Raw genomic sequence first — 25,280 nt, forward strand, 5'->3', positions numbered from 1 at the left:
CCTATTGTTCCCAGAGGGTCATCGACACAGTGCGAGTTCCCTTCTCAGGGAACTATGGTTACAGTCGTAACTTGTTTATTGTAGTCTAGAACAACAATAACCATCATGTTTACACAGCACACACACAACACCTCTGCACCTCACTCCAGATATCTCTCACCATGGGGACAGGGTAGGTGTCAGTCAATAAATGAGAAAAAACAAAGAAACCTGCGTTACTTATTTGAAAAAGTAATTTTGATATTTTGTTGTAATGCGTTACTTTACTAGTTACTTGTAATGTGTTATCTGCCAACACTGTATGAATACTGAAATGTGTGTTTAATAAGAATACAAAAAAACGTATTATACATGAACAAAAACACAATCATCTGAATTCCTGTGTGAGTAAGATTAATTAAACAGGAGATCTCCTCTATAGTGAGTCTCTTGAAAGCATCAGCTGCTCTGCCCAAAGTCAATAAATCAGCCAGAGAGTGCAGGAAAAAGGACCGCAGCAGGCATTTACACACAAACAATAGTTTCTAGTGTGTTTATGTGTGAGTGTGTAAGTGACACACTCCTCACCGTTTCCCAATTCCATTGTTGTCACTCATTCTGTTATTCACACTCTGACTGGCCGGCTGCCCATAAAGATCTATTACACACTATTCTCTTTCTCTCTCTGCTGCATTTTACAAAAGGGCTCTGGGATAGAGGGGGAAAGTTGGAATCAAACTGAGATAGAGAAAAGCTGCAAAATAATGTGAAAGTAATGTTACGTCTGGATATTTTATTCACAGTGATATTTTATTCACGTGAATGATAAACTCTCTGCAAAATAATAATTTAGTTACCCTGTGTCTTAATGTAAATTAAGGCGAGACACTACAGGTGAATAGGGTAATTTTTTAAATAGCAGATATCATCATTAAACAGATGATTACCTACATTAATTTAATGTTCAAATATGCAAATTATGCTTTATCTAATTAAATATGCACTCATTTGAATTTATTTAAAAACTGAAATCTGAGTATTGGACGAAGCCGGGTTCAAAATTCTTTTTTCATTGTGTTCACATATTAGATGGGGAAAAAATTACAGAGGGATTGTCTACAAACCGGAAGGTTGGTGGTTCAATCCCCGGTTCCACCTGACCAAGTGTGGAGGTGTCCATGAGCAAGACACCTAACCCCAGCTGCTCCCCACGAACTACTGTAGATGGCGCTTTGTATGGCTGACACCACCGTCGGTGTAAGAATGAGTGTATGAATGGGAAGCAAAAATGTAAAGCGCTTTGGTGCCCATTGGGTCTGTGAAAGTGCTATATAAATGCAGTCCATTTACCATATACTGTCAATAGCCTTAAAAAATGATTTTTGCCATTTTCTTTTGGAATAATGTTATATAAATCAGGCTAGCAATAATATATTTACAAATCCCTCTGTAATAATATAACTAGGTACAAGAATGAAAAGTTTGATGTGTGCATAGGTGCTACTGAAGTGGAGATTTCGGACTTGGAGTATGTGAGAAAAGTCATTTTGAGAAAACGGGCTTTAAAGATTTAGGATCAGCCAATAAGATTGAGCAAAACATTCGGCAGACTGCAGCTTTAAAAGCAATTGTTTATTTAATTTGTTGTATTAAATTAACTTAAGTTATTTTTTTAACCTAGAGTTATAATCTTGAAAATGAAGCGAATTCTGACATCTGGAAGTGTAGAAGTGTTTTCTATATGTATGTGTATAAATGTGTGTCTGTCTGGATCAGGTAAAATCATCAGCTCTTTATGAAATGAGTCATGATAAGTCTAGTGGCAGCTGTACTTGTTAAACGTCTGACTTCATGTCCCCTGGCCATTAGCTGTACTTGTTCAATCAGTCTTGAGCTGGCTAAAACATTAAGCTGAATCAAAGAGTTCTGAGATATTAGAGAGATACTAAAGATCTTTTTAACTGTATGTGTGGATTTTGCATACATATATATTCAGTAGTGAGTGTAATGTAACCTTCACTGTAAAACGTAATTAAGGGAACCTTTTACCACAACTAAAATTCAAGCTTAAAATTCCAATTTATTGATTTAGTTAAACCTTTTAAGTTGGAACCATTATTTTATTGAGTTCTGTTGACATAATGTTGATCATTACATTAACTTAATATTGTGTATTGATGGTAGTTACTTAAAGAAATTATCTTGATACCTGCAATTTGGGTAGATTTCTAGTTCCCAGCATGCTTTGCATAGGACAGGATAAGGAGACTAAATGTTGAGATTAAGTATTATTTTATTTATTTTTAGTGAAGGGAAAGGCCTGTTAGAGTTTAATATTGTTTAAAAGAGTTTCTTTGTGCTGATGAATAGACTGTATGGAGTTAAACACTACATTAACTATATTGGCAAAGGCCAGTGATAAATAATATCTTGTTCATTAAACATACATGCTAAATAAGTTATATTAAGCATGTGATGTAATAGCTGTTGATTGTAACTGAAATAGACTCAATATTAATTACTTTTAACACACTATTATTTGTTGGTTGAACATCATTTCATTTGAAGTTGTCATTACTCAAAAAATACTCCAAAAAACGGATAATTAGACAAAAAAATAAAAAAAATAAACATCTTTCTGTTCTGCAGAAAGACACTATAACAATTGAAGCTTAGTTTAAATTAAATAACATTAATCTATCTGTACACTCCTAGTCAGAAGTTTGAAATAATAACAAATGTTTTTGAAAGAAGTGTTCTCTGGTCACCAAGGCTGCATACGTTTGATTTAAAATACAGTAAAAACAGTAATACTGTGAAATATTACTACAATTTAACTGTTCTCTATTTTAATATATTAAAATTTATTATATTAAATTATTAATAATATTATTATTATTATTATATTAAAATGTATTTTACTCCTGTAATGGCAATGCAGCATTTTAAGCAGCCATTACTACTACTAGTCTTCAGGATCACATGCTGATTTATCCACAGAAGTTAAGAAACGTCAGTCAGAGAAGACAAGAAACATAGTTGTTGCAACAAAGTTTGAATGACTAGAATACTAGAATGACTAACATCTGCAAGTTTAGGTTTCAAACTTTAAAACATAATCAGCTTTTTCATAGGCAATGTCAGATTTACGGCTAATGAGACTTATGTCTCCCTCAGTGTTTGAATTGTTCCTTCGTCTCTGATTAGAGAGAATGTATAAGGTGGTTAAAGTGTGTGAGTATGAGAGTGTCGGAGCACTTACTAATGGGCACTCCATGTCTGGAGCGTTGGGAGTTGCACACAATGGCTACGTCTTGGTTGTGAGTACAGTCGTGTTTGAGCCAACCCCTCCGGATGCACTGTGTGACGCTGGGCTCTTTTCCTGTGCATCTGACATCATCCAGGAGAATAGGACCTGCCGCCATCCCGAAGCGCCCTGGTGACACACTCTCCCCTGACCTGCATCAACACAACAGCATTAGCAAAGCTGTAAATGATAAACACACTAGCAATCAAATCAAGTAACTTAATGTTGCATCATGTGTGTGTGCTACCTGAAGCCCAGCTGCCTGCAGACGACCTGCGTGTTAGTCTGTGTCCAGCCATCATCACACACGGTCCCCCACTGACCACTGTAATGAACCTCCAGTCTCCCTTCATAACCCTTCACACCACCCACCAGACGCACTGCACCATCTCAAAAAGAGAGAGACGGACTCCTTTTAGACCTGGTATTAACTTCGACCTCAGGTAAACATACATAAAAACAATCCTGGCAAAATATGTTTTAAAAAATAAGTTCAACATTAAGTTGTAAAGTGTATGCATTTGATTAAATTAAATAAATAGAACTGGCTCATAAGAGTCCTTCATTTCAAAATCAGTTAGGGTACACGGATATCCTTGTATGGTTTGATTCACTGAAAATAATTAACTTATAAGAGTTGCTCACTCACAAAACTAGTTCTGAAAAGAAGTGCACTTGTAATGTACTTCAATTCTTAAAAGTGTTTTTTAAAAACTGTACTTGAAGATCATATAATATTAATTCAATTTAGGTCCACTTAAGTGTACTTATGCCAGTCATGTTCTGATTAGTTTCATTGCTGTGATCTGTTTGGTTTTCTCTGTCACTTGTTTTGCCTGTGATCTAATTTATTCATTAGTTGTCATGGTTTCTAATTACTTCTCACCTGTTTCCTGGTCCGTTAATGATGTTCCCCTGTGTATTTAATCCCTCTGTGCCTTCCTTTCTTTGTCTCACGTTAAAGTTTTTACTAATTAAAAGTAATTTTTTCTTACATTTTTATTGTACAGACAAAAAAAAAACAGACAAACATTAAAGAGAAAACGTTGTCTGTCCTTTCTTCTTTTTACACATTATTGTCCCTGCATGTAAGTGAATGATGGAAGAAAAAGAGGGGAAAAAACAACAACAAATAAACACCAACGAGTAACCACCCCCACCTCGTAGGAGGATTAGCAGCAGTATATATAAACAATAATACTAATAAAATGCATATAATAAATTGAGGGAAAAAATTAAATGTGTTTTTTTTTTCATTCTTAACACTTTGAAATGTTAAATTAACAGTTTTCCTTTTTAAGGTACATTTTAAGAAGTACATTTATTTTGATGTGATGACTCTCATACTAAAGCACATGTAAGTACCTGTTCATAAATGTGATATCGATGATAGATTTAAATGTTTTAAATGTATATGGGTAACTAAACATTTGATGGGCTTCATTGACTTCCATAGTATGGGGGGGGGGGTTAAGTGTGTTCAGATTAAGAAAGAAGTTCATACCGGTTTGCAACAACTTGAGGGTGAGTAAATTATGACAGAATTTTCATTTTGTGTGAACAATACAAGTCTTACAAAAAATCACTTGAAAGTACAGCTAATTGCATTTAATATAATTAATATTATTATAATATAATTTTTCGGCTACTCTAAATTACCATTTTTATTCAAAAACATTTCATTCAGTTCAAATTTTTTATGGTATTATTTATTTCCATTATAAGCACCACAAGCGTTATTTTCAAAAGTGTTGCGGTGCTGTAGTGCTGCTAAACAGTACTGCAGGAAACATTGGCTGCGTCCAAAATCGCATGCTCTCTTGAGTAGGTACTTACTTTAAATTTGAGTAATTACTTCAGGGCTGCTAAAAAATATGTTCTATATAGTATCATATGCACACCAGAATTTATCTGGAAGTAGAAGGTCGTCCGGGTACTTTTTTGCCTACTGTTTTATCAGTACTGTGAATTTGGACATACTGCTTTTGTCACAGACGTCACATTTCGGATGCAGCTATAGTCAGTGGATCTGAATGTCACATGATATTGTTTAACAAATGGCCCTCAGTTCCCAAACCTATACACATATCATGCATATTTAATAGAACTGTAGTCGGTTTCTCACAAAAGTTTTCTCCATACTTGTATATGTGTTTGTGTATACCTGTAAGTGGGATACAAGAAACTCCAGCATCCTCTGTGTGGTCACAGTTGTGCTCCCCCCAGGCGTTTTTTGGACACTGTTCTATGGAAAGCTCATTTCCTGTGCAGCTCACCTCGTCCAACCATACACGCCCTGAGCCTGCACCGAAATATGCTCCCACCCAAGCCTTAGCGATGCCACTGTACACAAACATCAGAAGATTTCAGACAACATTTTAGTGGAAAATTTAAATCAATTAAAGTCATAACAACTCAAAGAAAGTGAAACAATCACTGTGTAGATTAAGATTAAAGCTGACATTCATTCCACTAACTAATTTTTCCAGCTGATTTGAAGTCATTCATATACATAATTATTATAAAATCAGAAGTTATTTGTGAGTGCGGCATGCATTATTTAATGATTTGGATGAGCTTCTTCCAATGTGATTTTTCTTACACTTAAGAACTGTCAAGCCATTGTGAAAAATAAGTACATTTCATTGTATTGATGTAACATCGGCTGGTAGTGGAAATCACACGGTCTTTAATGACAAAACTCAGGAAACAGGAGAAAACCACGTTTAACATTAACTAGAACTAAGTGATAACACAGTCTAAATACGCAGATCAAACAAAATAAACTAAAATGAGATAATTAACAGGACACCGGTGAAGGAGTTGACTAATTAGACAGACTGGGGAAAACTGGGTCACAGGACTAAACCAAAAACACATGTACTGTAACAATTGACTGTGCGCTTGTAGTGTACTTTTAATCTTACAAGTATTTTGTATAATAAAATATAATAAGATAATATAGCATTAAACAAAAACACAAATGTAATCTAAACACCATTAAGTACACTTTTAAAACCCCTATAAAGCTCAGAGCTTTGCATTTATTATACATTTAAACTATAATGCATTTTTGTTTAATTTCCTGTAAACATGGCATTCAGTTTATTAATTAATATATGAAATAAGTACTCACAAGTATATAAGTATGTCACAAAACTACAGTCCATTTCACAAAAACTGATTGTTAAAAAGTAATCATGTGTCTTGGGGGTTCTTGTAAACTTAAATGACAAATAAATTTAAGAAAGTGGAGGCAGAATAGTCTGTTGTTTAATTAATGTGATTTTTTTCTCACTAATATTGAGCAGAAATATATACAGTATTACAGCCCTGAAGGATAAAACTCCATGATTTAGTTAGTCTATTGAAATTGTTTATGTTAGCATGGGACCTCTTTTTTATTTCACATTGATTTGCTAGCAAAATGGACCACAGTTATACATAACAGGTAATGGGAGAGAAATGCCAGAGGCAGCCATTTAGTCTGTTACCTTCGGCCTCTTCCATTCCTAATCGGTGAGGATGGCAGAGCTCCAACAAGGAGAGTTTTCTAACAACAGACAACATTGATCCAAGACTCAAATTCAAAATCAAATTGTTTCAAGCAGACTTGTGGGTCACATTAAAGAGTGTGCTATGAGATTATATATTTTTTAAATTCTTTCTGTGATTAATAGGCAATCAAGCACAAAGTTCAGCAGTCAATGAAGTGGAACTGTGGTCTCAGACATATGCATGAACCCACGCACGCATTTTATTCTACAGGAGTTTTTTCAGCTCAAGCGCCATTCACATGAGTGATTATTATATAAACTCACACACACCTGCAAAGCTCACTTTTGGGCACCATTAGTTACATCCGTTGCTACACTTATTTGAAACAATCAACCTGATTCACATCTTAATCTTTCCATTCCCTCTTTCCGTTTCTCTCTAATTCCTTTCCTCCCACTAAATCACCCTTTACGCCTCTTTGCCTTCTCGATCTGTCTTCCTCTGGCTCTCATCCTTTCATTATCTACATTTTCTGCCCGTCTCTAACACACTCACTTTCTTACTGAGAACACTTTGGCTTTGTGTGTCAGGGACCTCCCAAGAAAATATTTCACATTTTTATGCAGAGAAGACACTCAACTCCTCTCTTTCTCTATCCCTATGTATCTCTCCAACCTCCTCTCGATCTTCCTTCTATTTTCACACATCTCAGTTGAAAAGAACGCCCTATTGTTGCTCTAAATAGACAGTGTGTTCCCAAAAAAACAGGTCATGCCTGTATGTTCAGACAGGCTGATTTCTTTGGCATACATGTCGGCTGTCAATTAATCAATTATTAATAATTAATTAATTTTAAGCAATTAAATATAAAAAAATAAAATTAATAATAATACATGTAAAAGGAATACATATATAAATATGAAGAGTTCAGATGCAAAAGCCTCTAAGTGCCATTTGTAATTTTCTTCTAGAATGATCATTTCAGTATATTTAAGTTCATTAATTTCACTTAAATGGGGATGAAGATTACCTATGAATTGTCATTTAAGTGAAATTACTTAACTTAAATATACAAGCTTGATAAAAATGATCATTCTAGAAGAAAATTTCAAATGGCACTTAGAGGCTTTTGCATCTGAACTCTTCATATAATTAATTAATTAATTAATTAATTAATCAGCATATCAATAGTAAAAAAAAATTTAAAAACAAACCCAATCCGATTTACGTAATCAATATGTGGTGTGATAACTAATTCCAGTCAGATCAGATTTCAAGTATGTTTCATATGGATGAATGTGAATGTTATACACAAAGCGCAGTAGTGTCTAGAGCCGTGTCTGAATCCATTCATTCATTCATTCTCATAAGTGGCATTCACTATGTACTGAATGACAACTAAGCATACGTATGCATGAATGTTGTGTTGTCTGATGCGCCTAATGATTTCAGTACCACAGCGGAATATGAATCTTTTCTTTTCTCTTATCTCTCTACTACAGTATTTCAGCCAACCAATGTAGATATACAAATGTTCTGCACCAGGGGTGCCCAATCCTGTTCCTGGAAATCTAGGCAGCGTCTGAAAGCCTCGCTGCCTTATCAGGCAATGACTTTGCAGGCAGCGTTTGTGCACAAAGGTAACTGATTTCGAACAGACTTCTGAGGCAGAAAAACAGTTTAATAATCTACAACAAAATACAGCTTTGGTGATAACTAAGCAAACATTTAATTACTTCAATAGTAATGTTTTAGCTGAAAATGACATCAAAAGTGGAAAATGTTGTTCAAAAACGAACATTTACACCGAAATTGACCAACCGCAATTTTCAGATGCCATCTTTATTTTTTTGCTGTTGCGGAATGGTACACACAGGAGGATTGTGGGATATCAAAGGCAGCGAAGGATACATCTATGCTATCTTAAAAAAATGTATTAGATGAAGCTATCTCAGGAGTAACTATTGGATTCGGATGTGCCTTGATGCCTTCCTACCGTGGAATGCATCCTCCAAAGATAGCATTTGTAAGCTTTCAGACGCAGCCCTAACTACCTGCAGAGTTCATATCCAACCCTGATCCAACACACCTCTCAGTAGTTATCCTGAAGATCTTAACTAGCTGATGAGTTGAGCTTGATTAGGGCTGGAGCTGAACTTTGCAGGAAGGTTGATCTCCAGAAACAGGATTGGGGACACCTGTTCTTTACATCTGAATGGACCTGATTTGACCTATTTGGATTTGTAACACAAAAGATCGGATTTTAAAACCAAAATCCCCACAAAGATGGCAATATCCAAAATCCTTGTCCTTGTATAGACATTTTTTGGTCCCCATGAGGAAAACAGCTTATAAATCATACTAAGTTTTTAGAAAATGTAAAAATGCATAAAGTTTTCTATGATGGGTAGGTTTAGGTTTAGGGTTAGTGTAGGGGGTCAGAATATATAGTTTGTACAGTTACAGTTTAAAAATCATTATGTTTATGGAAAGTCCCCATAAAACATGAAAACACCACGTTTGTGAAGCTTGTGTGTGTGTGTGTGTGTCTTACCCCAACCCCAGCTGTCTGCAGACCACCTCAGCGTCATTATCGTCCCACTGGTCATCACACACTGTGCCCCACTGTCCTGCATGATGCACCTCTACTCTGCCCTCATACGCTGATGGACCACCAGAGAGACGTACCGGGACAAACACTGAAGCTGTACACACACACATGCTTCAAGATATTGTCATTTTATTTGAGAGTATATTTGTGATTGTCTGTGTTTATGTATCTGTGAGTGTGTGCATACCCTCCACTGGTGTGCAAGAGACGGCAGCCGCCTGGCGGTTAACACACTCTCCCCCGTTCCATTCGGTGCGATTGCACTGCAGTAAGTCCTTTTCCTGTCCCTCACAGCCCACAGTCTGCCAGTGAACTACAGACACCACCACACGTGACAGAGGACTCACACGTGCACGTGCCCTGTAACTGAGACAAAGTGAGACTTTTTTCATTTTAGTCTAATTTGTCTTCCTTCAGTCATTTAAACCATTTTGTTTTATGATATTACAACTATTCATGAACCTTTGTCAAAGTTTTGATTAGAGGCCGAACGATAAAGGATTTTGAAGGCCGATACCGATACAAATATTTTTGGGTTTTAAAATCCGATATTCCGATATATCGGCCGATATTTTATTTATTTATTTTTTTTAAACTGGACATGATAGTCAGAAATTTTGTCCTGCTTATTTGAGTTAAGAGAACTGATGGGGATGTTCTTTTAATTGTTATTCAAGCAATGTGACCAACTCAACGAGTGCTGCCAACAGGAACGGTGTAGAGTGCCCTCTGGTAGACAAACTATACAACTCCAACACTCATGACATGCTTCAAGCGTGTTTCGTCCGTTTTTATTTTATTTTTGAAATATTCATTTATCGGCCATTATAACTGCCGATACCGATAGTTTGGAAAATGCCTAATATTGGCCGATAATATCGGTCTGACGATATATGGTACAGTCAAGTTGGTACAGTCACTGTTTTGACAGCTTATGTCACTCGACAACAACATGGCGCATGTAGTACATCCTGCTCATTCGTACTACCCGTATTCATACTATATAGAATGTACTTTTTTAACGGTCGTGAAGTACGTTCTTATTTAAATATAGTACATCCTCACATAGTATGTGATTTTGGACGCAGCCCATGTCTTAACCTGTTTTGTGTTTGACATGTATCTGTGTTGTTTAATTTTCACAATGGTAGTAGATCACCCACAGACAGTTTTCCACTCCCGTCAGCGCTTTCAAAGGGTTGCGGTCTCACGCTCACCCGGTTGGATACACTTTATTTTAATGTGACTTAGTTACATTATACTTACTCAAATAAGTACTGTATGCATGCAAGTATGTCCTTGCAATAGAGTTACAGTAGGGTTGGTTTAGGGTTAGTTACTTGTAATTATGCATAATTTACTGTTATTACTTTAGTAAGTGTAGAAACGTGTAACTACGGCACCTTAAAAAAAAGTTGTCGCCCTGTTTAGGTAATCTGGCCCAAAATGCAGAAATTATTGTGATTGACTTGATACTGGACTGTCAGGAGATTAAGGAATAGTTAACCAAAAATGTACATTTCATCATTATCTACTCACTCTAAAGTCATTACAAATGGTTTGACTTTCTGAGGTAAATTAGATTAAAAAACGCAAAATAATCATTCCTGACCCCGAGATACCAACTGGATGCCAGAAACTGACTTAAACATGTAATGTGGTGAGGTCATGTGACAACAATGTTGCTCTCTACTAATGATACTGGAATAATGTATATTGTAAAGGTTGCATAAAGTAGGCAGTATGCGTAAGAACAGACTGAAAGAATGTTATTTTATTTTTCCCAAAACCTGAACACAAACCAATGTACTGCTGAAATATTCAGGATATATTATCACTGCCTGGTGGACTGTAAAAGATGTGTTTGCAGTTAGCTTTTGAAGCCACATTGTCAATGCCGCCACAATTGGGCCTGTCAAAGAGATAGTTGCTGCGTTCCCGACAAACATATGCTGCCCGTTCGTTTTTCCCTAACCACAAAACACCTTTGTAAGGTTGTGCACAGACTCCTTTGGTATTTGACCCCAGTGGGTCAAAGGTCAATCTTTCACCTTTAAACACGGCATATGCTTAGTGAGTTGTCAGGCGGTTTTAAAAGATCGCTGATTTCCCCGGAGAGTTCTAATCTCTATCTCGAACACACCCATGTGGTTTGTGTCTATCACGGTCACACACGTCTATCTGAGAGCATTTGTCTGAGGTCATTACTGAGTGTGCTTAGGGAGAGGTGACCGCAGGGTCTAGTAGATCATATGACACAATAATGACAGTTATACATCTGACAAAAATCATTATTTTACCATTAAAACACAAACTGATACATACATACTGTATGCTTGGACCCGTCATCATTTGACCTCGGGAGCTTAGAGTCAATTTGCAATTTTTGAATAATTCATTGGGTCCCTCATCTTTGATAGATGAACAGACATGAATTATTTAAAAGCTAGAGAGACAGATAGACTTCACTGACTTTGATTTATGTTTTTGATCTGTCTTTCTACCACAGGGGCTCTCGGGAGCTTAAGCCTATAGGCAGGAAATTACAATTAAAAACAGCACCGTCTTCGTCTTCAGCATCACAGTTTTAAAATGCTGTTTTAAAGGGGTCATGAACTGGCTTTTAAATTTTTTTATATTGTTGTCTGAGATCAACTTATGACGTTCGCTTGGTTTTTACATTCAAAAACATCAAAATGAATAAGTAATAGGCTATTTTCTACCCTAGTTTTGAGCCCAGCTCAAAAATGCTCTGTTTTTATGGGCGTCTCGCACTGAAGACTTGGAAGTAAACGCCCACTGCGGTGAGTGGATAAGTTAGATAGTCGCAAATTTTGTCCTGCTTATTTGAGTTAAGAGAACTGATGGGGATGATCTTTTAATTGTTATTCAAGCAATGTATGTCTTGTGACATACAACTCAACGAGTGTTGCCAACAGGGACGATGTAGAGTGCCCTCTGGTGGACAAACTATACAACTCCAACACTCATGACATGCTTCAAGCATGTTTTGTCCATTTTTATTATTTAATTTTTGAAATATTCATTTATCGGCCATTATAACTGCCGATACCGATATTTTGGAAAATGTCTAATATCGGCCGATAATATCGGCCTGCCGATATATCAGTCTGGCTCCTCTCCCGTGGCATCATGGGATAGTAAAGTGTCAATCGTATGCGCACTTCCGAATCTCACCGGAAGTAGTAGGTCATCCAGGTACTTTTCATCTACTGATTTGCTCGCGTACTGTTATTCGTATACTATATAGTAGGGAAGTATTCGATTTCGGACGTTCAGAGTTAAAAAAATGCAGCAAATACTAGTAAATGCACAACCGCAAACATCGTCACTGTTGTATCCGAAAGGGGAACTCATTTTGCACCATGTAAATCCTGACAGTGGTTTTGCAGGATATGATATTCTGCAAAGAATGATCTGAGATATACTGCATATTTTGATAAATATAGTAAGTCTTAATTCAGATATTGCAAAACAGCCTACGTACTGCAAAAATAGTACAAGTGGTATGAGAGTATGTTTTACATACTGTGCGTACTGTACAGTATATGCGTGTATGTGTTACCCCTGTCCCAGCTGTCGACACACCACAGCAGCATCTCGATCATCCCAGTCATTACTGCAGATGGTTCCCCACACACCATTCAAATACACTTCTACTGTACCATCCAACTTGGATCTGCCTCCCTGCAGTCGCAAAGAGCCTGCAAATACACATAAAATGTGAGTTAAACTTGAGTGTTGTTGACCTTCACTGCTCAAGCAGGTGATAAAAGTAAATGTTCTGCAAACAATTGGTTGCGCTGGTCTCCGTAATTTTGATAAATGTGCGCATTACAAATGTTCCCACTGTTACGCTGCACGAAAACATTAACCATGACTTGCTTTATGTGATGACAGAGGAAAGCTAAAACCTCCACATGAGTTTCACTTGTCAGTTCTATAATAAATGTGTGTTTGTGCATGTGATACTGAAAATTACTCACAGCTAAAATGTATGTCATGAAAACAATGTAAGCTATTGAGTACAGCAGTACAAAAATGTCTGTTATGAAACCACTGAGTGCAGATGAGATAAGGCATTTCTTTACTATTAAAATACATTTCTGCATTCTAAATGGACATAATATTCACAGGCTTTTTATATTGCTTTATAGTTGAGAATTAAAAATGGCTTTTTAGCCACATGTACAGTCTCTACATATTTATTTAAGTTTTGGATACAAATTAACTTAATTTAATTGGTATTTTTATTATATAATATACATTATAAGTTATATTATTTTAACAGATAGCCCAAACTGAAAACACTACCTATAAAATGTAGATTTTAAACACATAAAATAGATCAAAAATGTAAACTTGCTTAAAAAAATATTTTAAGATTGCATTAAAAATTTGGCCACAACAGTATTAATATATTCACTTGCTTCTGGAACAGGTGTGTGTGTGTGTGTGTGTGTATGAGAGACAGAGAGAGAGATAGAACCTTTTATGCATCCAGTGTTTACAGTATGAATCACCCAGCTGTTGCATTCAGTTATAAATCACACAGTGCACAACCAAACATGATGGCAACACATGTTCTTCAAACATTTCAGAGCTTCAAAACTTTTACAGAATGTTTGGAAAATGTGAGGCGGCGGATGCATGCTGACAATGTAAACTAATAGAATACCAATAAACTCACCTGTTTCCCATTTCATACACTGATAAGCTGATGTCCACATTCAAAGTGATTTTTTAACTAATAATCATAATACTATTGGAAAGATTATAAACAAATGTCACAAATAATAAATATGGAGAGATTATGGAGGAACTCAACCAACTTTAGACCTCTTCTCCAAGTGTTATTTCTAAGGCCTATATTAGAATATATGGAAATATGAACTATGGATCTCAAATTCATAACTGCTGGAAAGGGTTCAAAATCAGTTCAAATATGCAAAAGATGCTGGAAAACTGAATAATTTGCAGGAACTGAAGGATTTTTCTGAAGAACATAAGGCAGTTTAACTACTCTAGACAAGCGACTCAAGAACAATCACAAAACAAAACAAAAAACACTCGTGGATCATTCAGACAAGGACACAGTAAGAATCAATATGTAAAATTTTGAACAAGGCAATTTTTATAAATTCAGCTATTTTTTTGTCTTGTGGATATGTAAACATATTTAAAGTAAAATATCTTATTCAAGACAGTGAATAAAATATAGGCTTTGCATTTTTATGATCCCTCTTATTTTGTAAAAGAATAATATATATATATATATATATATATATATATATATATATATATATATATATTCACAGATTCTGAAAGGAGTATATATCATATATAGTATATATAGTATATTTATAGTATAAATATATTTATACTCTTGCGTTTGTCACAAAGGTCAAACTTTCAAAGAGTGATTGGCAAATTAAACCTGACTGACTTCTTAACAGCGCACTGACTCCAGATCTGTCAGCAATGCGAAAGCTCTGAGCAGCTCGAGACCTGCACAAGACGCGCTCGTGCATACTGTATTTAGGCTACTCATTTCTACACAGCTTCTGCTGCAACAGAAATAACTTACTGTAAATTGCGAAATTTCTGTTAGAGATCGTTGTCTCAAAGTAAGACCTAAAAGATAAAATGACCTCGTGCGCCGGATGAGAGTGGCTGCTTTGTTCTCATAGGTGCTACCTGAGGCGCGCATACCTTTCCCACGCGTGGACGCAGTGAAGTTTTGACATGTTTTAGCTTGCTTGCGTGGTGCATTGCACTGTTTTCTTGATCTGAATATGTTTAACTATCAATCATAATTTAAGCAAAACATTTAAGAATGAACATTAAACTAATCTTAAGAAATCTTCTGCGCGTGGAGGTATTTTGCCTAAGAAAATAAACACGTATTTTTCGCATAAGCTTTATATAAAACTGCTCTTGCAAACTGCTCATATTGTTTATGTAGCCTAAGCCTACCTTGTTTGCAATCACAGTACCCCCAGTCAATGCGTCCTCGGCTGTTTGGGAAGAAACACCAGGGCCGAATTCTTCCGTCCGGGTTCCGACAGAAACTGTGATCTCCAAGACCTTTCCCCGGATATCGCTCTTTAACACCGGGCACGTCGTTCCAGTTCATGCATTTCACGCCTGATTCGGTGGCGTCTATAGATCCCACGTAAAAGCCCGCTTTCCCTTTGCTTTGAATACAGTCTGTGAACGGAGACCCGTGACTGAAGGCGATGAGCAGCAGCGTGCCGAGGGTGAAGAGGAACCGACATCTCACATCCATCACGATCAACCTGTCTCCCACTGTCACCATAACAATAACAGGCCCTCCTCCAGTCTATATGGAGATATGATCCTCGAGTTGTCTCATCTTGTCTTATGGCTGTTATCGGAGAACCAGTCTCAGACGCTGATCAATAAAGGAGAAACCGCGCGGGGAAGCCCGGGGCTTAATGACTCATGCATATTGATGATTGAGTCAGAGATTTGTGGTACATTTAAAAAAATAAAAATAATTATGCCCTTCATTAAAGAGCGTGAAGGTGCAAAATAGCAAATATAGTACGCTTTTAAGACAAATTAAGTGTTAAAATTCCTCTACAAAATAGTCAGAACAGCACATGCTTATATGGTCCACGAATGTACGCGCGCGGAACCGATCCTCCCAGAATCTGAACGAGTCTGCCACGTTCAGTTGTTAACTTATTAAAAGTGTCTGGTCTGGTGTGGTCATCACTGTGTTTTCTCCGAGGCTCCGGTGTGAAATATTCTGTTCAAGCGTTCAGGCATGATCGCATTGACCAACGGACGTGACACGTCTGCCCTCTTGTGTCAGTAAAAGAATTAACTTCTCCAGAATAAAACAGACATAAATGCTCTAGTTACATGCGCGTTTTCTGTTTTAATATCCTATTATTGAATGTCGTTATACCAAAGCTGAATTTTTAGCAGCCACCAGTCCTGTGTCACATGTTCCTTCAGATATAAGCTGATTGCTGCTTAAAATATTATCAATGTTGAAACCCGGTTTTGCTGCTTAATATTTTTGTGAAAAGAAAAAAATGCTTGCGATAAGAAAAAGAAGAAAGAAATAGGCCTTATTTATTTACTGCAAGGGCTGTTAAATTGATCAAAAATGACAGTGAATGCATGTTTATAAATAAATAAATGCTGTTTTTGTTTTCTCTGTGTTAACAGCTCTTTTAGATATTGAGGTGTTTGTTTTCTAATGTTTTCCTGAAACAAGAGGACTTTAAAACGTTTAGTGTGATTTAAAACATTATATCACACCATTAGGCTATAGTAGGTATAGCCTATTTCTTTAATTTTTTTTTAACAATTTCTAGAGAATTACATTTTGGATTAAAATCTATTAGTATTATTATTATTAGTAGTAGTAGTAGTATTAAATACGATTAAATAAGTAGTAGAATAAACAAAACCAAATAAAAAAAATAATAATTGGGGGAAGGGCAAAATAAATATATTTTCCCTTGCAAACACCCAAAAATTGCATAAAAATACCATTCTGAAACAACGTGATTGAAGCCTCTTTACAATATAAATGCATCAATAAAACAAGTGAATTAAAATAAAGTTATTCTAGCCTACAATATGTGGAAGAAAAAAAATAATTTTACAAAAGTCATTAATAAATGTATGAAATGGAAATTAAAAAAAATAAATAAGGATATAACATGATCGAAACATAATAATATTATTAAGCAGAAAATGTAATAAATCTTAATAAATCAATAAGCACTGTTTTAACTTCAAAAGTAAGTAGCCTATCAGCGTCTATGCCTATCAGCCGTTTACATGACGTCATAGTTTGCGTCTGATGATGTAAAATACGTGCGACTGGTTCTCACGTTGAGGTTTTCGACTGATTTTTTTTTTGCCTCACTTTTGTTTTCGTCAAATAATTGTATGAGAAGTTCTTTCGCTGTAAAATATTGTCATGAATAGCCGGCTGCAAGAAATACGTGAAAGGCAGAAGCTAAGACGTCAGCTTCTTGCACAACAGGTGAACTTTAGCCAGTGTTAGCGAGTATTGGCAAACCAATGCTTTTAGACTTGTGAATAAATACAGATAGCTTTGTTGATGTTAATGATTTGTTTTGCAGCTCGGGGCAGAGAGTCCCGATAGCATCGGTGCTGTTCTCAATAGTAAAGATGAACAAAAAGAAATCGAAGAAACCAGAGAGACATGCAGGTAATTTACTGAAATATATTTCTTTGATTGTTTTGATCAACTGTATTGATAGGGCAACAGATTTACACGAAGCAGAAGTCAGATCCGTGACAATAAGGATGGGGGTAATGATTGGACTCTGTTATGTTTACTGTAGGGCATCATTTGACACATCAGTGCCTGGTGGGAAAAGAAAGTGTCTGAATGAGGGTGAAGAACCCGAGGAGGATGTGGAGGAGCAGAGGGTGAGTGAGCACTGATCAGGAATCAGCTGTAATTTCTAAATTCTGTTTAGATCAGGGCAGGGCTGTAGGTAACTGATCCTGGATCTGCTGTATGGTGTTACAGGAAGATGTTGAGCCCCAGCAGCCGGAGGAGAGCGGACCATATGAAGAGGTGTACAAAGACTCCAGCACTTTCCTAAAGGTAGAGTTAAACACACATAAAAATAACATGCTAGTTCAATGGGACTTTGTGCAAAATCTTACATTATATTGGTAAATGATTTTTAAAGTCTATGTGAAATCAAAATTGACTATTTTCTTATGGGAAATTACTTTCAGCTGGGCACATCAGTTCATTTCACAACCAAAATGCACTAAAACAGTCAAAAAACTTAATGCGTGTCTCAAATCAAGCCATTCGTCCATAACACTAGCAAAGGTTTCACTCAACGAACAAACTCTAACAACAGGCAACGTTACACAATGATTTATTTAATAAAAATGTTTTATAAAACTGAATGACAGATCTCTACTGTTTAGAAGTCATTGCAGTTTGTTACATGGTCCATGCTTACATTACAGAACAAATTTATTCCTAAATAAATTATAGTCACCCTTGGTAGTAGAGAGATTATTATTAAATTGAAAGATAGATTTCGCCCTACATTTTTTCTTGTCCCAGAAGCCCTTTCACTCAGATGTATTTTACAATAGGGAAGAAAAGACTCGCAACTTCTGTTTCATGCCAACTTTAACAATAATAGCATTACAAGTTGTTTTTTATTATAAACATCAAGCTATAATCACTTTCTGTTTTACAGGGCACTCAGAGTTTAAATCCCCACAATGATTACTGCCAGCACTTTGTGGACACAGGTCACAGACCTCAGAACTTTATCCGAGATGGAGGTAAATGGCCCGATCTCTTCCTATTTTTTTTTCTCCTTGTCTCCCTCTTTCATGTCCAGCTGTGAGATAATGCTAACCTATGTTCTATTGTCCTGTAGGTTTGGCTGACAGGTTTGAGGAGTACCCCAAACAGAGAGAGCTCATCCGACTAAAAGATGAGCTCATCTCTGCCACCAACACCCCACCCATGTGAGAAAACCTGCTGTCTCTACAAATATAGCAATGTTTTTTTTTTTAACCAAATTTCACTTATGTATTTTTAATGTATGTTTAAGAAAAATGGGGTCCAAACATTTGAGACCACATTGTAAAACTAAACCATTTTTAATTTCTTGATTTTAAATTTAAATTGGAAAGCATATAAATAATTAAATTAGAAGCATTTCACTAGGAGACTTTTGGATCCCATTTTATGTCTCAATTGCATGTTACTATGAATATCTGAATGTGTTTTGTGTGTCAGGTATCTGCAGGCAGATCCAGAAACATTTGATCTGAGAGATTTGAAGTGCAAGTTTGATGTGATTCTGATAGAGCCTCCATTAGAGGAGTATTACAGAGAGTCGGGCATCATTGCCAATGAGCGCTTCTGGAACTGGGATGATGTGAGTTATTGAAAATTCTCTAAAAATTTTACATATATATATATATTAGGACTGTGCAAAAATTAATTGCATCCAAAATAAAAGTTTGTGTAAAAATAATATATGTGTGTATGCTGTGTAGAATTATATAAATATATATGCATGGATGTATATATGTAAGAATTATTTTCATGTAAATACTGTGTATATGTAAATACATAATCTATATTATATATAAATATACATATTTTATATATGAATAACACATTTTCTTAAATATATACATGAAAGTGTGTATTTATATATACAAAATAATTATACACAGCACACACATATATTATGTAAACACAAACTTATTTTGGATGCGATCAATCGCAATTAATCTTTGCACAGGCCTAATATATATATTTATATATATATGTGTGTGTGTGTGTATTTATTTATTTGTTTTATGTTATAGATCATGAAGCTGGACATAGAGGAAATCTCATGTATTCGCTCTTTTGTTTTCCTGTGGTGTGGCTCAGGAGAAGGCCTTGATCTTGGCAGAATGGTACAAATCTCACATTCACACACAGTGGCATATTTCTGTTTGTTGCAAATTATCACCTGCGTTAAATCATGACAGGGTTCCCACGGGTCCTTGAAATCCTTGAAGGTGTGTGAATCTGAAAAAAATAAAAAAAATAAAATCAAGGCCCTGGAAAGTTCAAAGTGCTTGAATTTGTTTTTTCCAATAAGTTTTTTATTCCCTCCGCCTCTGGTTCGCTAACGTGTTATTTTGCCACACTTCATGGCCTATGCGTACTAGCTTTCTTGATTTACTTTACTTGTCCGCATTTACGTGTTACATTAAGTGTTTCCCGCTTGAAGTACTTTGTGTTGTACAATGCCATGACGTTAATGTGCGCACATGAAGTCCTTCAATTTGAGGGTATTAAACCTGGAAAGTCCTTGAATTGAGGTCGTACTACAAATACCAAATATGCTTCATTCCAGTCATTGTCTATGAGTCTTGCAAACTATATTTTAACATCTTTCTCTCTTGTCGCTCAGTGTCTGAGGAAATGGGGATTCAGGCGATGTGAAGACATTTGTTGGATCAAGACTAACAAAAACAACCCTGGTAAGACCAAAACGCTGGACCCCAAAGCAGTGTTCCAGAGAACTAAGGTAAGAGCTCTGGCAAGCCACAACATTGTTGGCGCAAACAATTGTTTCCAGTTGGAAATGCTTTTATGTGTTCTTTTCTGATGTCGCTCAGGAACACTGTCTGATGGGCATCAAAGGCACAGTTAGACGCAGCACAGATGGCGATTTCATTCATGCTAATGTGGATATAGACCTGATCATTACAGAGGAGCCAGAGATGGGTAATATTGAGAAGCCAGTGGAGATTTTCCACATCATTGAACATTTCTGCCTGGGCCGTCGACGGCTGCACCTGTTTGGCAGGGACAGCACCATCAGGCCAGGTTGGATATTAGCCTATGGTTCCATTGCATCCATTTATTTTTGTTGTGAAAAAATCTTACCGACTCCAAATTTTTAAATGGTAGTGTATGTTTAGTCTGATCGAATGTTTTGCTGCTTCTTTTTTATCAGGATGGCTGACTTTGGGCCCTACCCTGACCAATAGCAACTTCAATGTGGAAACTTACTCCACCTACTTCAGTGAGCCCAACTCTTACTTGTCTGGTTGTACTGAAGAAATTGAGAGACTCCGCCCCAAATCCCCAACTCCTAAATCTATGGCAGAGAGAGGTGGGGGGGCACCACGAGGAGGACGGGGCGGGCCTTCTGGACGAGGGGATCGAGGTAGAGAGAGAAACCGCCCGAACTTCCGTGGAGATCGAGGGGGATTCAGAGGCCGTGGCGGCCCACATCGTGGATTTCCACCCCGATAGTGCACGACATGCCAACTTTGAGACTGAAAACAGAAAATGTGATGTCTGATATTTTTGTACCTGACCTTTGAAAAGGTGTTGTTCCAATTTGTATTGTTTTTTTTTTATTAGTTTATTATGTACGAGGTTAAGAGCGGGAATTTTAATGTCAGACTAACACTCGATTCTTTCTGAATGACTTGTGTTAAGTCACATTTGTAAGAGTTGTATTCAACCTCAATAAAACAGTTTTTTAATGAAAATCTTAGCATTTATTGTTGTTTGTATCATCTATGTGTGTTTTATGCATCTCATCTGATCAACAGAGGGCCTCTCCTGCCATGTGCAAACTTCCTGTGTGTCCTGTGGAGGGCAGCAAGGTTTTATGATGTGTGTCAATGAAGATCATTGATTCTGTCAATAGTAACATGTAGCATTACTGGTTTGCTGTAAACCCATTTTTTAAAACGTTTTTAGTTTACAGGTAGTGGGTTTGTGGTGGGGAACTGCTCATCATGAGAAACATAACATGACACTATTTAGAATTTAGTGTAACTTTAGACTGCTTTGCATTCATTTATACTTGGTATTAATACTGAATGGGTTGCAACTTGCAACAGCGTACTGGATGACAAGCCTGAAGTTTGTCCTGAAATGGAAGTTGAAATCGTGACCTATATCTAAGTGAAATGGCTTCTTGAACACAAAAAAATGCAGGGTGGGAGTTAATTTTGTCCATTGAGAATTGATTTGAAGGGAAAGTGGAAGGGTGTCGTTTTTTTTTTTATTATTATTAAATATTACCAGGGCGCATGAATTTAAAAAAATAAAAAATATATGCATGGATAAATAAATTTATAATAATTACTACAATATTCCATTTCTTAAAAAAAAACAAGATTTTTACATTACGGTTTCACAAAAAATGGGAAAATTCTGGTAAGAGTCTGATATTAAAAATCATTAGACCGTTGAATATTGTTGTGGACAATGTACATTATCAAAAAAAAATGTTGAGTCAAAAAGGTTGAAAATTTGAAAAACCAATGAGTTTGAATCCTTATAATAATAATACATTTTATTTTTAATGTGCTTTTCTAAAACCCAAAGCGCTTATGAAAGATCTTCTCAAAGAGCTCATTTTTTTCTTTTTGAAAAAAGAGTTTTTCACATTGCACATTTAAAGTATTGAGTATTTAAAACACACCATACCTTCAGAAACAGTGGCAGATATAGCCTACAATACAATCACCACAATATAATTATACAATAACCAATTATCTAAGCTTTAGCATTTGTTTCTGGCCTGATTTAGCAACGTTACACGAATGAATGTAACTATGCCATCAGAAATGTGGGTCAGGTGCATGTTCTGATGTAATTAGCACATGAAAAATTTGCATACATCTGCCATAACTGTTATTACAGCGTGCATGAAAGGTAGCCTAATATTAAACTGCTGTTGCTGAAAGGATTTTAAACTGAAATTGTATCCCACAATTATTATGTAAGGGTCTCTTTTTGTCTAACTCTAAGTTTTTAATTTTAAGTGATACATCATTTAGTAGAAAAGTGATAGAAAGAAATGGGATTTTACTTTTCCACACAATCACTCTTTGAATGTCCACCTGGTGGATTATTTATAGGTACTAAAATAAAAGAGAGTCTGGTGGGCTCTTTTGACTTATCCCAGTAAGCAATCAATGATTACCCAGAAAAGAGATTTTAAACATGGGTCTGGGGATACCCAGGAGGCCTCAAAGTGGTGCTAGTTTTTTTTTTTATATATATATATATATATATATATAGTGCCATTTGAAATTTTCTTCTAAATGATCATTTTTATCAAGCTTGTATATTTAAGTTCAGTAATTTTACATAAATGGCAATGAAGATTACCTATTAATTGTCATTTAAGTGAAATTACTGAACTTAAATATACAAGTTTGATAAAAATGGTCATTTTAGAAGGCCTTTGAGAGACGAATCCAAATCGAAGAAATCTGAAGCAGCAAAAGCAATGAAGCTGATGTAGTGTCACTGGACACACTGATCTGCTCCTGAGGCATTGAGATGAGGGTTAATGAGGAAAAAGAAGCTGTGTATTTCTTTACTAATTCAGCACACAGTCAGACACACATGGAAATGTACACACAGCATTATTAATTAAGGAGTCTCACTGTGTTCGTTCCACTAATCTGAAGTTAAAGTAACAAAGAAAGGATTATTTTCAATGAGATTGACACATCTCATCACTAATTAAAAGTCAACTCAGTCAACTGATGACAGAGAGACCAATCAGATGCCGTATGGGTGGGGCTTAATTAGACTCAGCAGCTGATTGGCTGGCAATGTTAAGAATAAAATGTCAGTTCTTCAAAGAAGTGTCTGGAAACTTCTGACAACAACCGGTGTAGTTTGTTTCGGTGCTAATGACGGGGTAACTGATGGAGACTGGGCTCAGAACGGATTTGAGACCAAAGCAATAAATAATTCAGCATGAATGCAAACGTCAGGCATGAGAGGGTTTCAAATGAGCAGAAATTAAGCGTTACCCAGAAGTCAGTGAACTAAACTCCAGTGAATAACTGGCATCTCTACCATGAAGTGGGTAATAGATACAACAAACACACTTCCAAATGACACTATATGACTTTGTGCTATTTTACACACCTCTTTTTTTTTTATCTCAAACCTGTTAGTGTGCTATTCACTGTATTCAGAGTGTGTGTGGGTGTGTGGGGACCGGGGGGGGGGGAGATATAGAGAGAGAGAGTAAAGATGAGCTGACAGAAGATTCACACTCTGTTGACAAGAACAAATGTTTGTTGTGAGACAAGATCTGAGAGAGAGAGAGACCGTATGTGAGACAAGGGGGACAGACAGATAGAGGACTCCTAATTCTCATATTTTGCTCTCATATTCATACCTGTTGCTGAGCTGCCTGCACTTACATTATGAGAGGTACGTATTCAAATTTTATTCAGAATTAGATGTTTCTTTTTTTAAAACCTGGAAATAAGCAAACAGCAAACAATTTAAAAACAAAAGAAATGTTATGGTGTAAAATAAAGAAATGTTTAAGAGACTGCACTATTTATAGGTCACAGGTTCTAGTGGTCCCAGGCTTTTGGAGACAACTGAAGTTTCACATTTCTTCAGGGTTGGTATTTAACATTTCTTAATGTTTTTTAAAAAAAAAAAGTCATTTATTTTCTCACTAACGGTGCATTTGTTTGATCAAAAATACATTAAAAAACTGTATTATTGTAAAATACATTTATGATTTAAAATAAATGTTTTCTATTTTACTGTAAAAAATGGCAAAGCTGAATTATCAAGCTGAATCATCAATTATCATTATCATATATTACTGCAGTCTTCAGTTTCACATGATCCTTCAGAAATTTATTTAAGCTGATTTGTTGCTCAAGAAAAATTATTTACACAGTTGAAAACGATTGTGGAAGCTGTGATCATTTTTTTTTGAGGATTACTTAATGAATATAATAGATAGATAGATAGATAGATAGATAGATAGATAGATAGATAGATAGATAGATAGATAGATAGATAGATAGATAGATAGATAGATAGATAGATAGATAGATAGATAGATAGATAGATAGATAGATAGATAGATAGATAGATAGATAGATAGATAGATAGATAGATAGATAGATAGATAGATAGATTGATTTATCTATCTGTACTGTCACTTTTGATCAATTTGATGCATCCTTGCTGAATAAAAGTATTATCTTTTTAGAAGAAGAATAAAAAAGTCTCACTGACCCCAAACTTTTAGATAGTACAGTGGAGTTCAAAACTCAATCAGTTAAAATTCTTGAGATTCCACTCAAATTCTGATTTAAACAAAGAAATGATCATAATATAAAATGAATAAGAAAAAGATTATCCACTATTTCATTGGTTAGTGGTCTGTTTGGCCAGACCCATCATAGCCTTCAACTGTATACTTTTGCATACAGAGTGAAAATATGTATACAAATTGCTGGTCTGTGTGAGAAACCCTATTCAGTGTGAAGTTAACACAGAAT

At 35.9% G+C, this 25,280-nt stretch overlaps 2 protein-coding genes across 3 annotated transcripts in view; one reads left to right on the forward strand and one right to left on the reverse strand.

The window, feature by feature from the left end:
* prss12 (serine protease 12) overlaps positions 1-16,209 on the reverse strand; it is a 36,196-nt gene extending 19,987 nt beyond the window's left edge. The window contains exons 1-7 of one of the 2 annotated variants that reach the window (XM_089132359.1): positions 15,393-16,209; positions 12,982-13,120; positions 9,583-9,755; positions 9,339-9,489; positions 5,451-5,629; positions 3,534-3,675; positions 3,242-3,438 (exon numbers count right to left, since the gene is read on the reverse strand). In XM_089132359.1, the coding sequence (XP_088988485.1) occupies positions 3,242-3,438; positions 3,534-3,675; positions 5,451-5,629; positions 9,339-9,489; positions 9,583-9,755; positions 12,982-13,120; positions 15,393-15,735 (1,324 nt within the window). In that variant the 5' untranslated portion in view covers positions 15,736-16,209. Of the gene's footprint in view, positions 1-3,241; positions 3,439-3,533; positions 3,676-5,450; positions 5,630-9,338; positions 9,490-9,582; positions 9,762-12,981; positions 13,121-15,392 lie in introns of both variants that reach the window. The other variant, XM_039692547.2, reaches the window with a different exon arrangement.
* A 1,048-nt stretch (positions 16,210-17,257) lies between these two features.
* On the forward strand, positions 17,258-21,487 carry mettl14 (methyltransferase 14, N6-adenosine-methyltransferase non-catalytic subunit). Its single transcript, XM_039692534.2, has 11 exons — positions 17,258-17,448; positions 17,549-17,637; positions 17,774-17,861; positions 17,965-18,042; positions 18,662-18,749; positions 18,848-18,938; positions 19,213-19,354; positions 19,794-19,886; positions 20,390-20,506; positions 20,598-20,808; positions 20,939-21,487. The coding sequence occupies exons 1-11, from the start codon at positions 17,383-17,385 to the stop codon at positions 21,238-21,240; spliced, it is 1,365 nt and encodes a 454-aa protein (XP_039548468.1). The 5' UTR covers positions 17,258-17,382; the 3' UTR covers positions 21,241-21,487.
* The last annotated feature ends 3,793 nt before the right edge of the window (positions 21,488-25,280 follow it).

Source organism: Pimephales promelas, chromosome 6 (genome assembly GCF_988280905.1).
Source record: "Pimephales promelas chromosome 6, fPimPro1.hap1.1, whole genome shotgun sequence".
In the NCBI taxonomy this organism is placed as follows: Eukaryota; Metazoa; Chordata; class Actinopteri; order Cypriniformes; family Leuciscidae; genus Pimephales; species Pimephales promelas.

What these genes read in the sequence shown, in the direction of transcription:
- mettl14 (XM_039692534.2), top strand. Translation starts at nt 17,383, where the DNA reads ATGAATAGCCGGCTGCAAGAAATACGTGAAAGGCAGAAGCTAAGACGT. An exon ending in AGGATGTGGAGGAGCAGAGG is followed by an intron (nt 17,862 to 17,964) that starts GTGAGTGAGCAC and finishes ATGGTGTTACAG; the next exon opens with GAAGATGTTGAGCCCCAGCA. An exon ending in GGACAGCACCATCAGGCCAG is followed by an intron (nt 20,809 to 20,938) that starts GTTGGATATTAG and finishes CTTTTTTATCAG; the next exon opens with GATGGCTGACTTTGGGCCCT.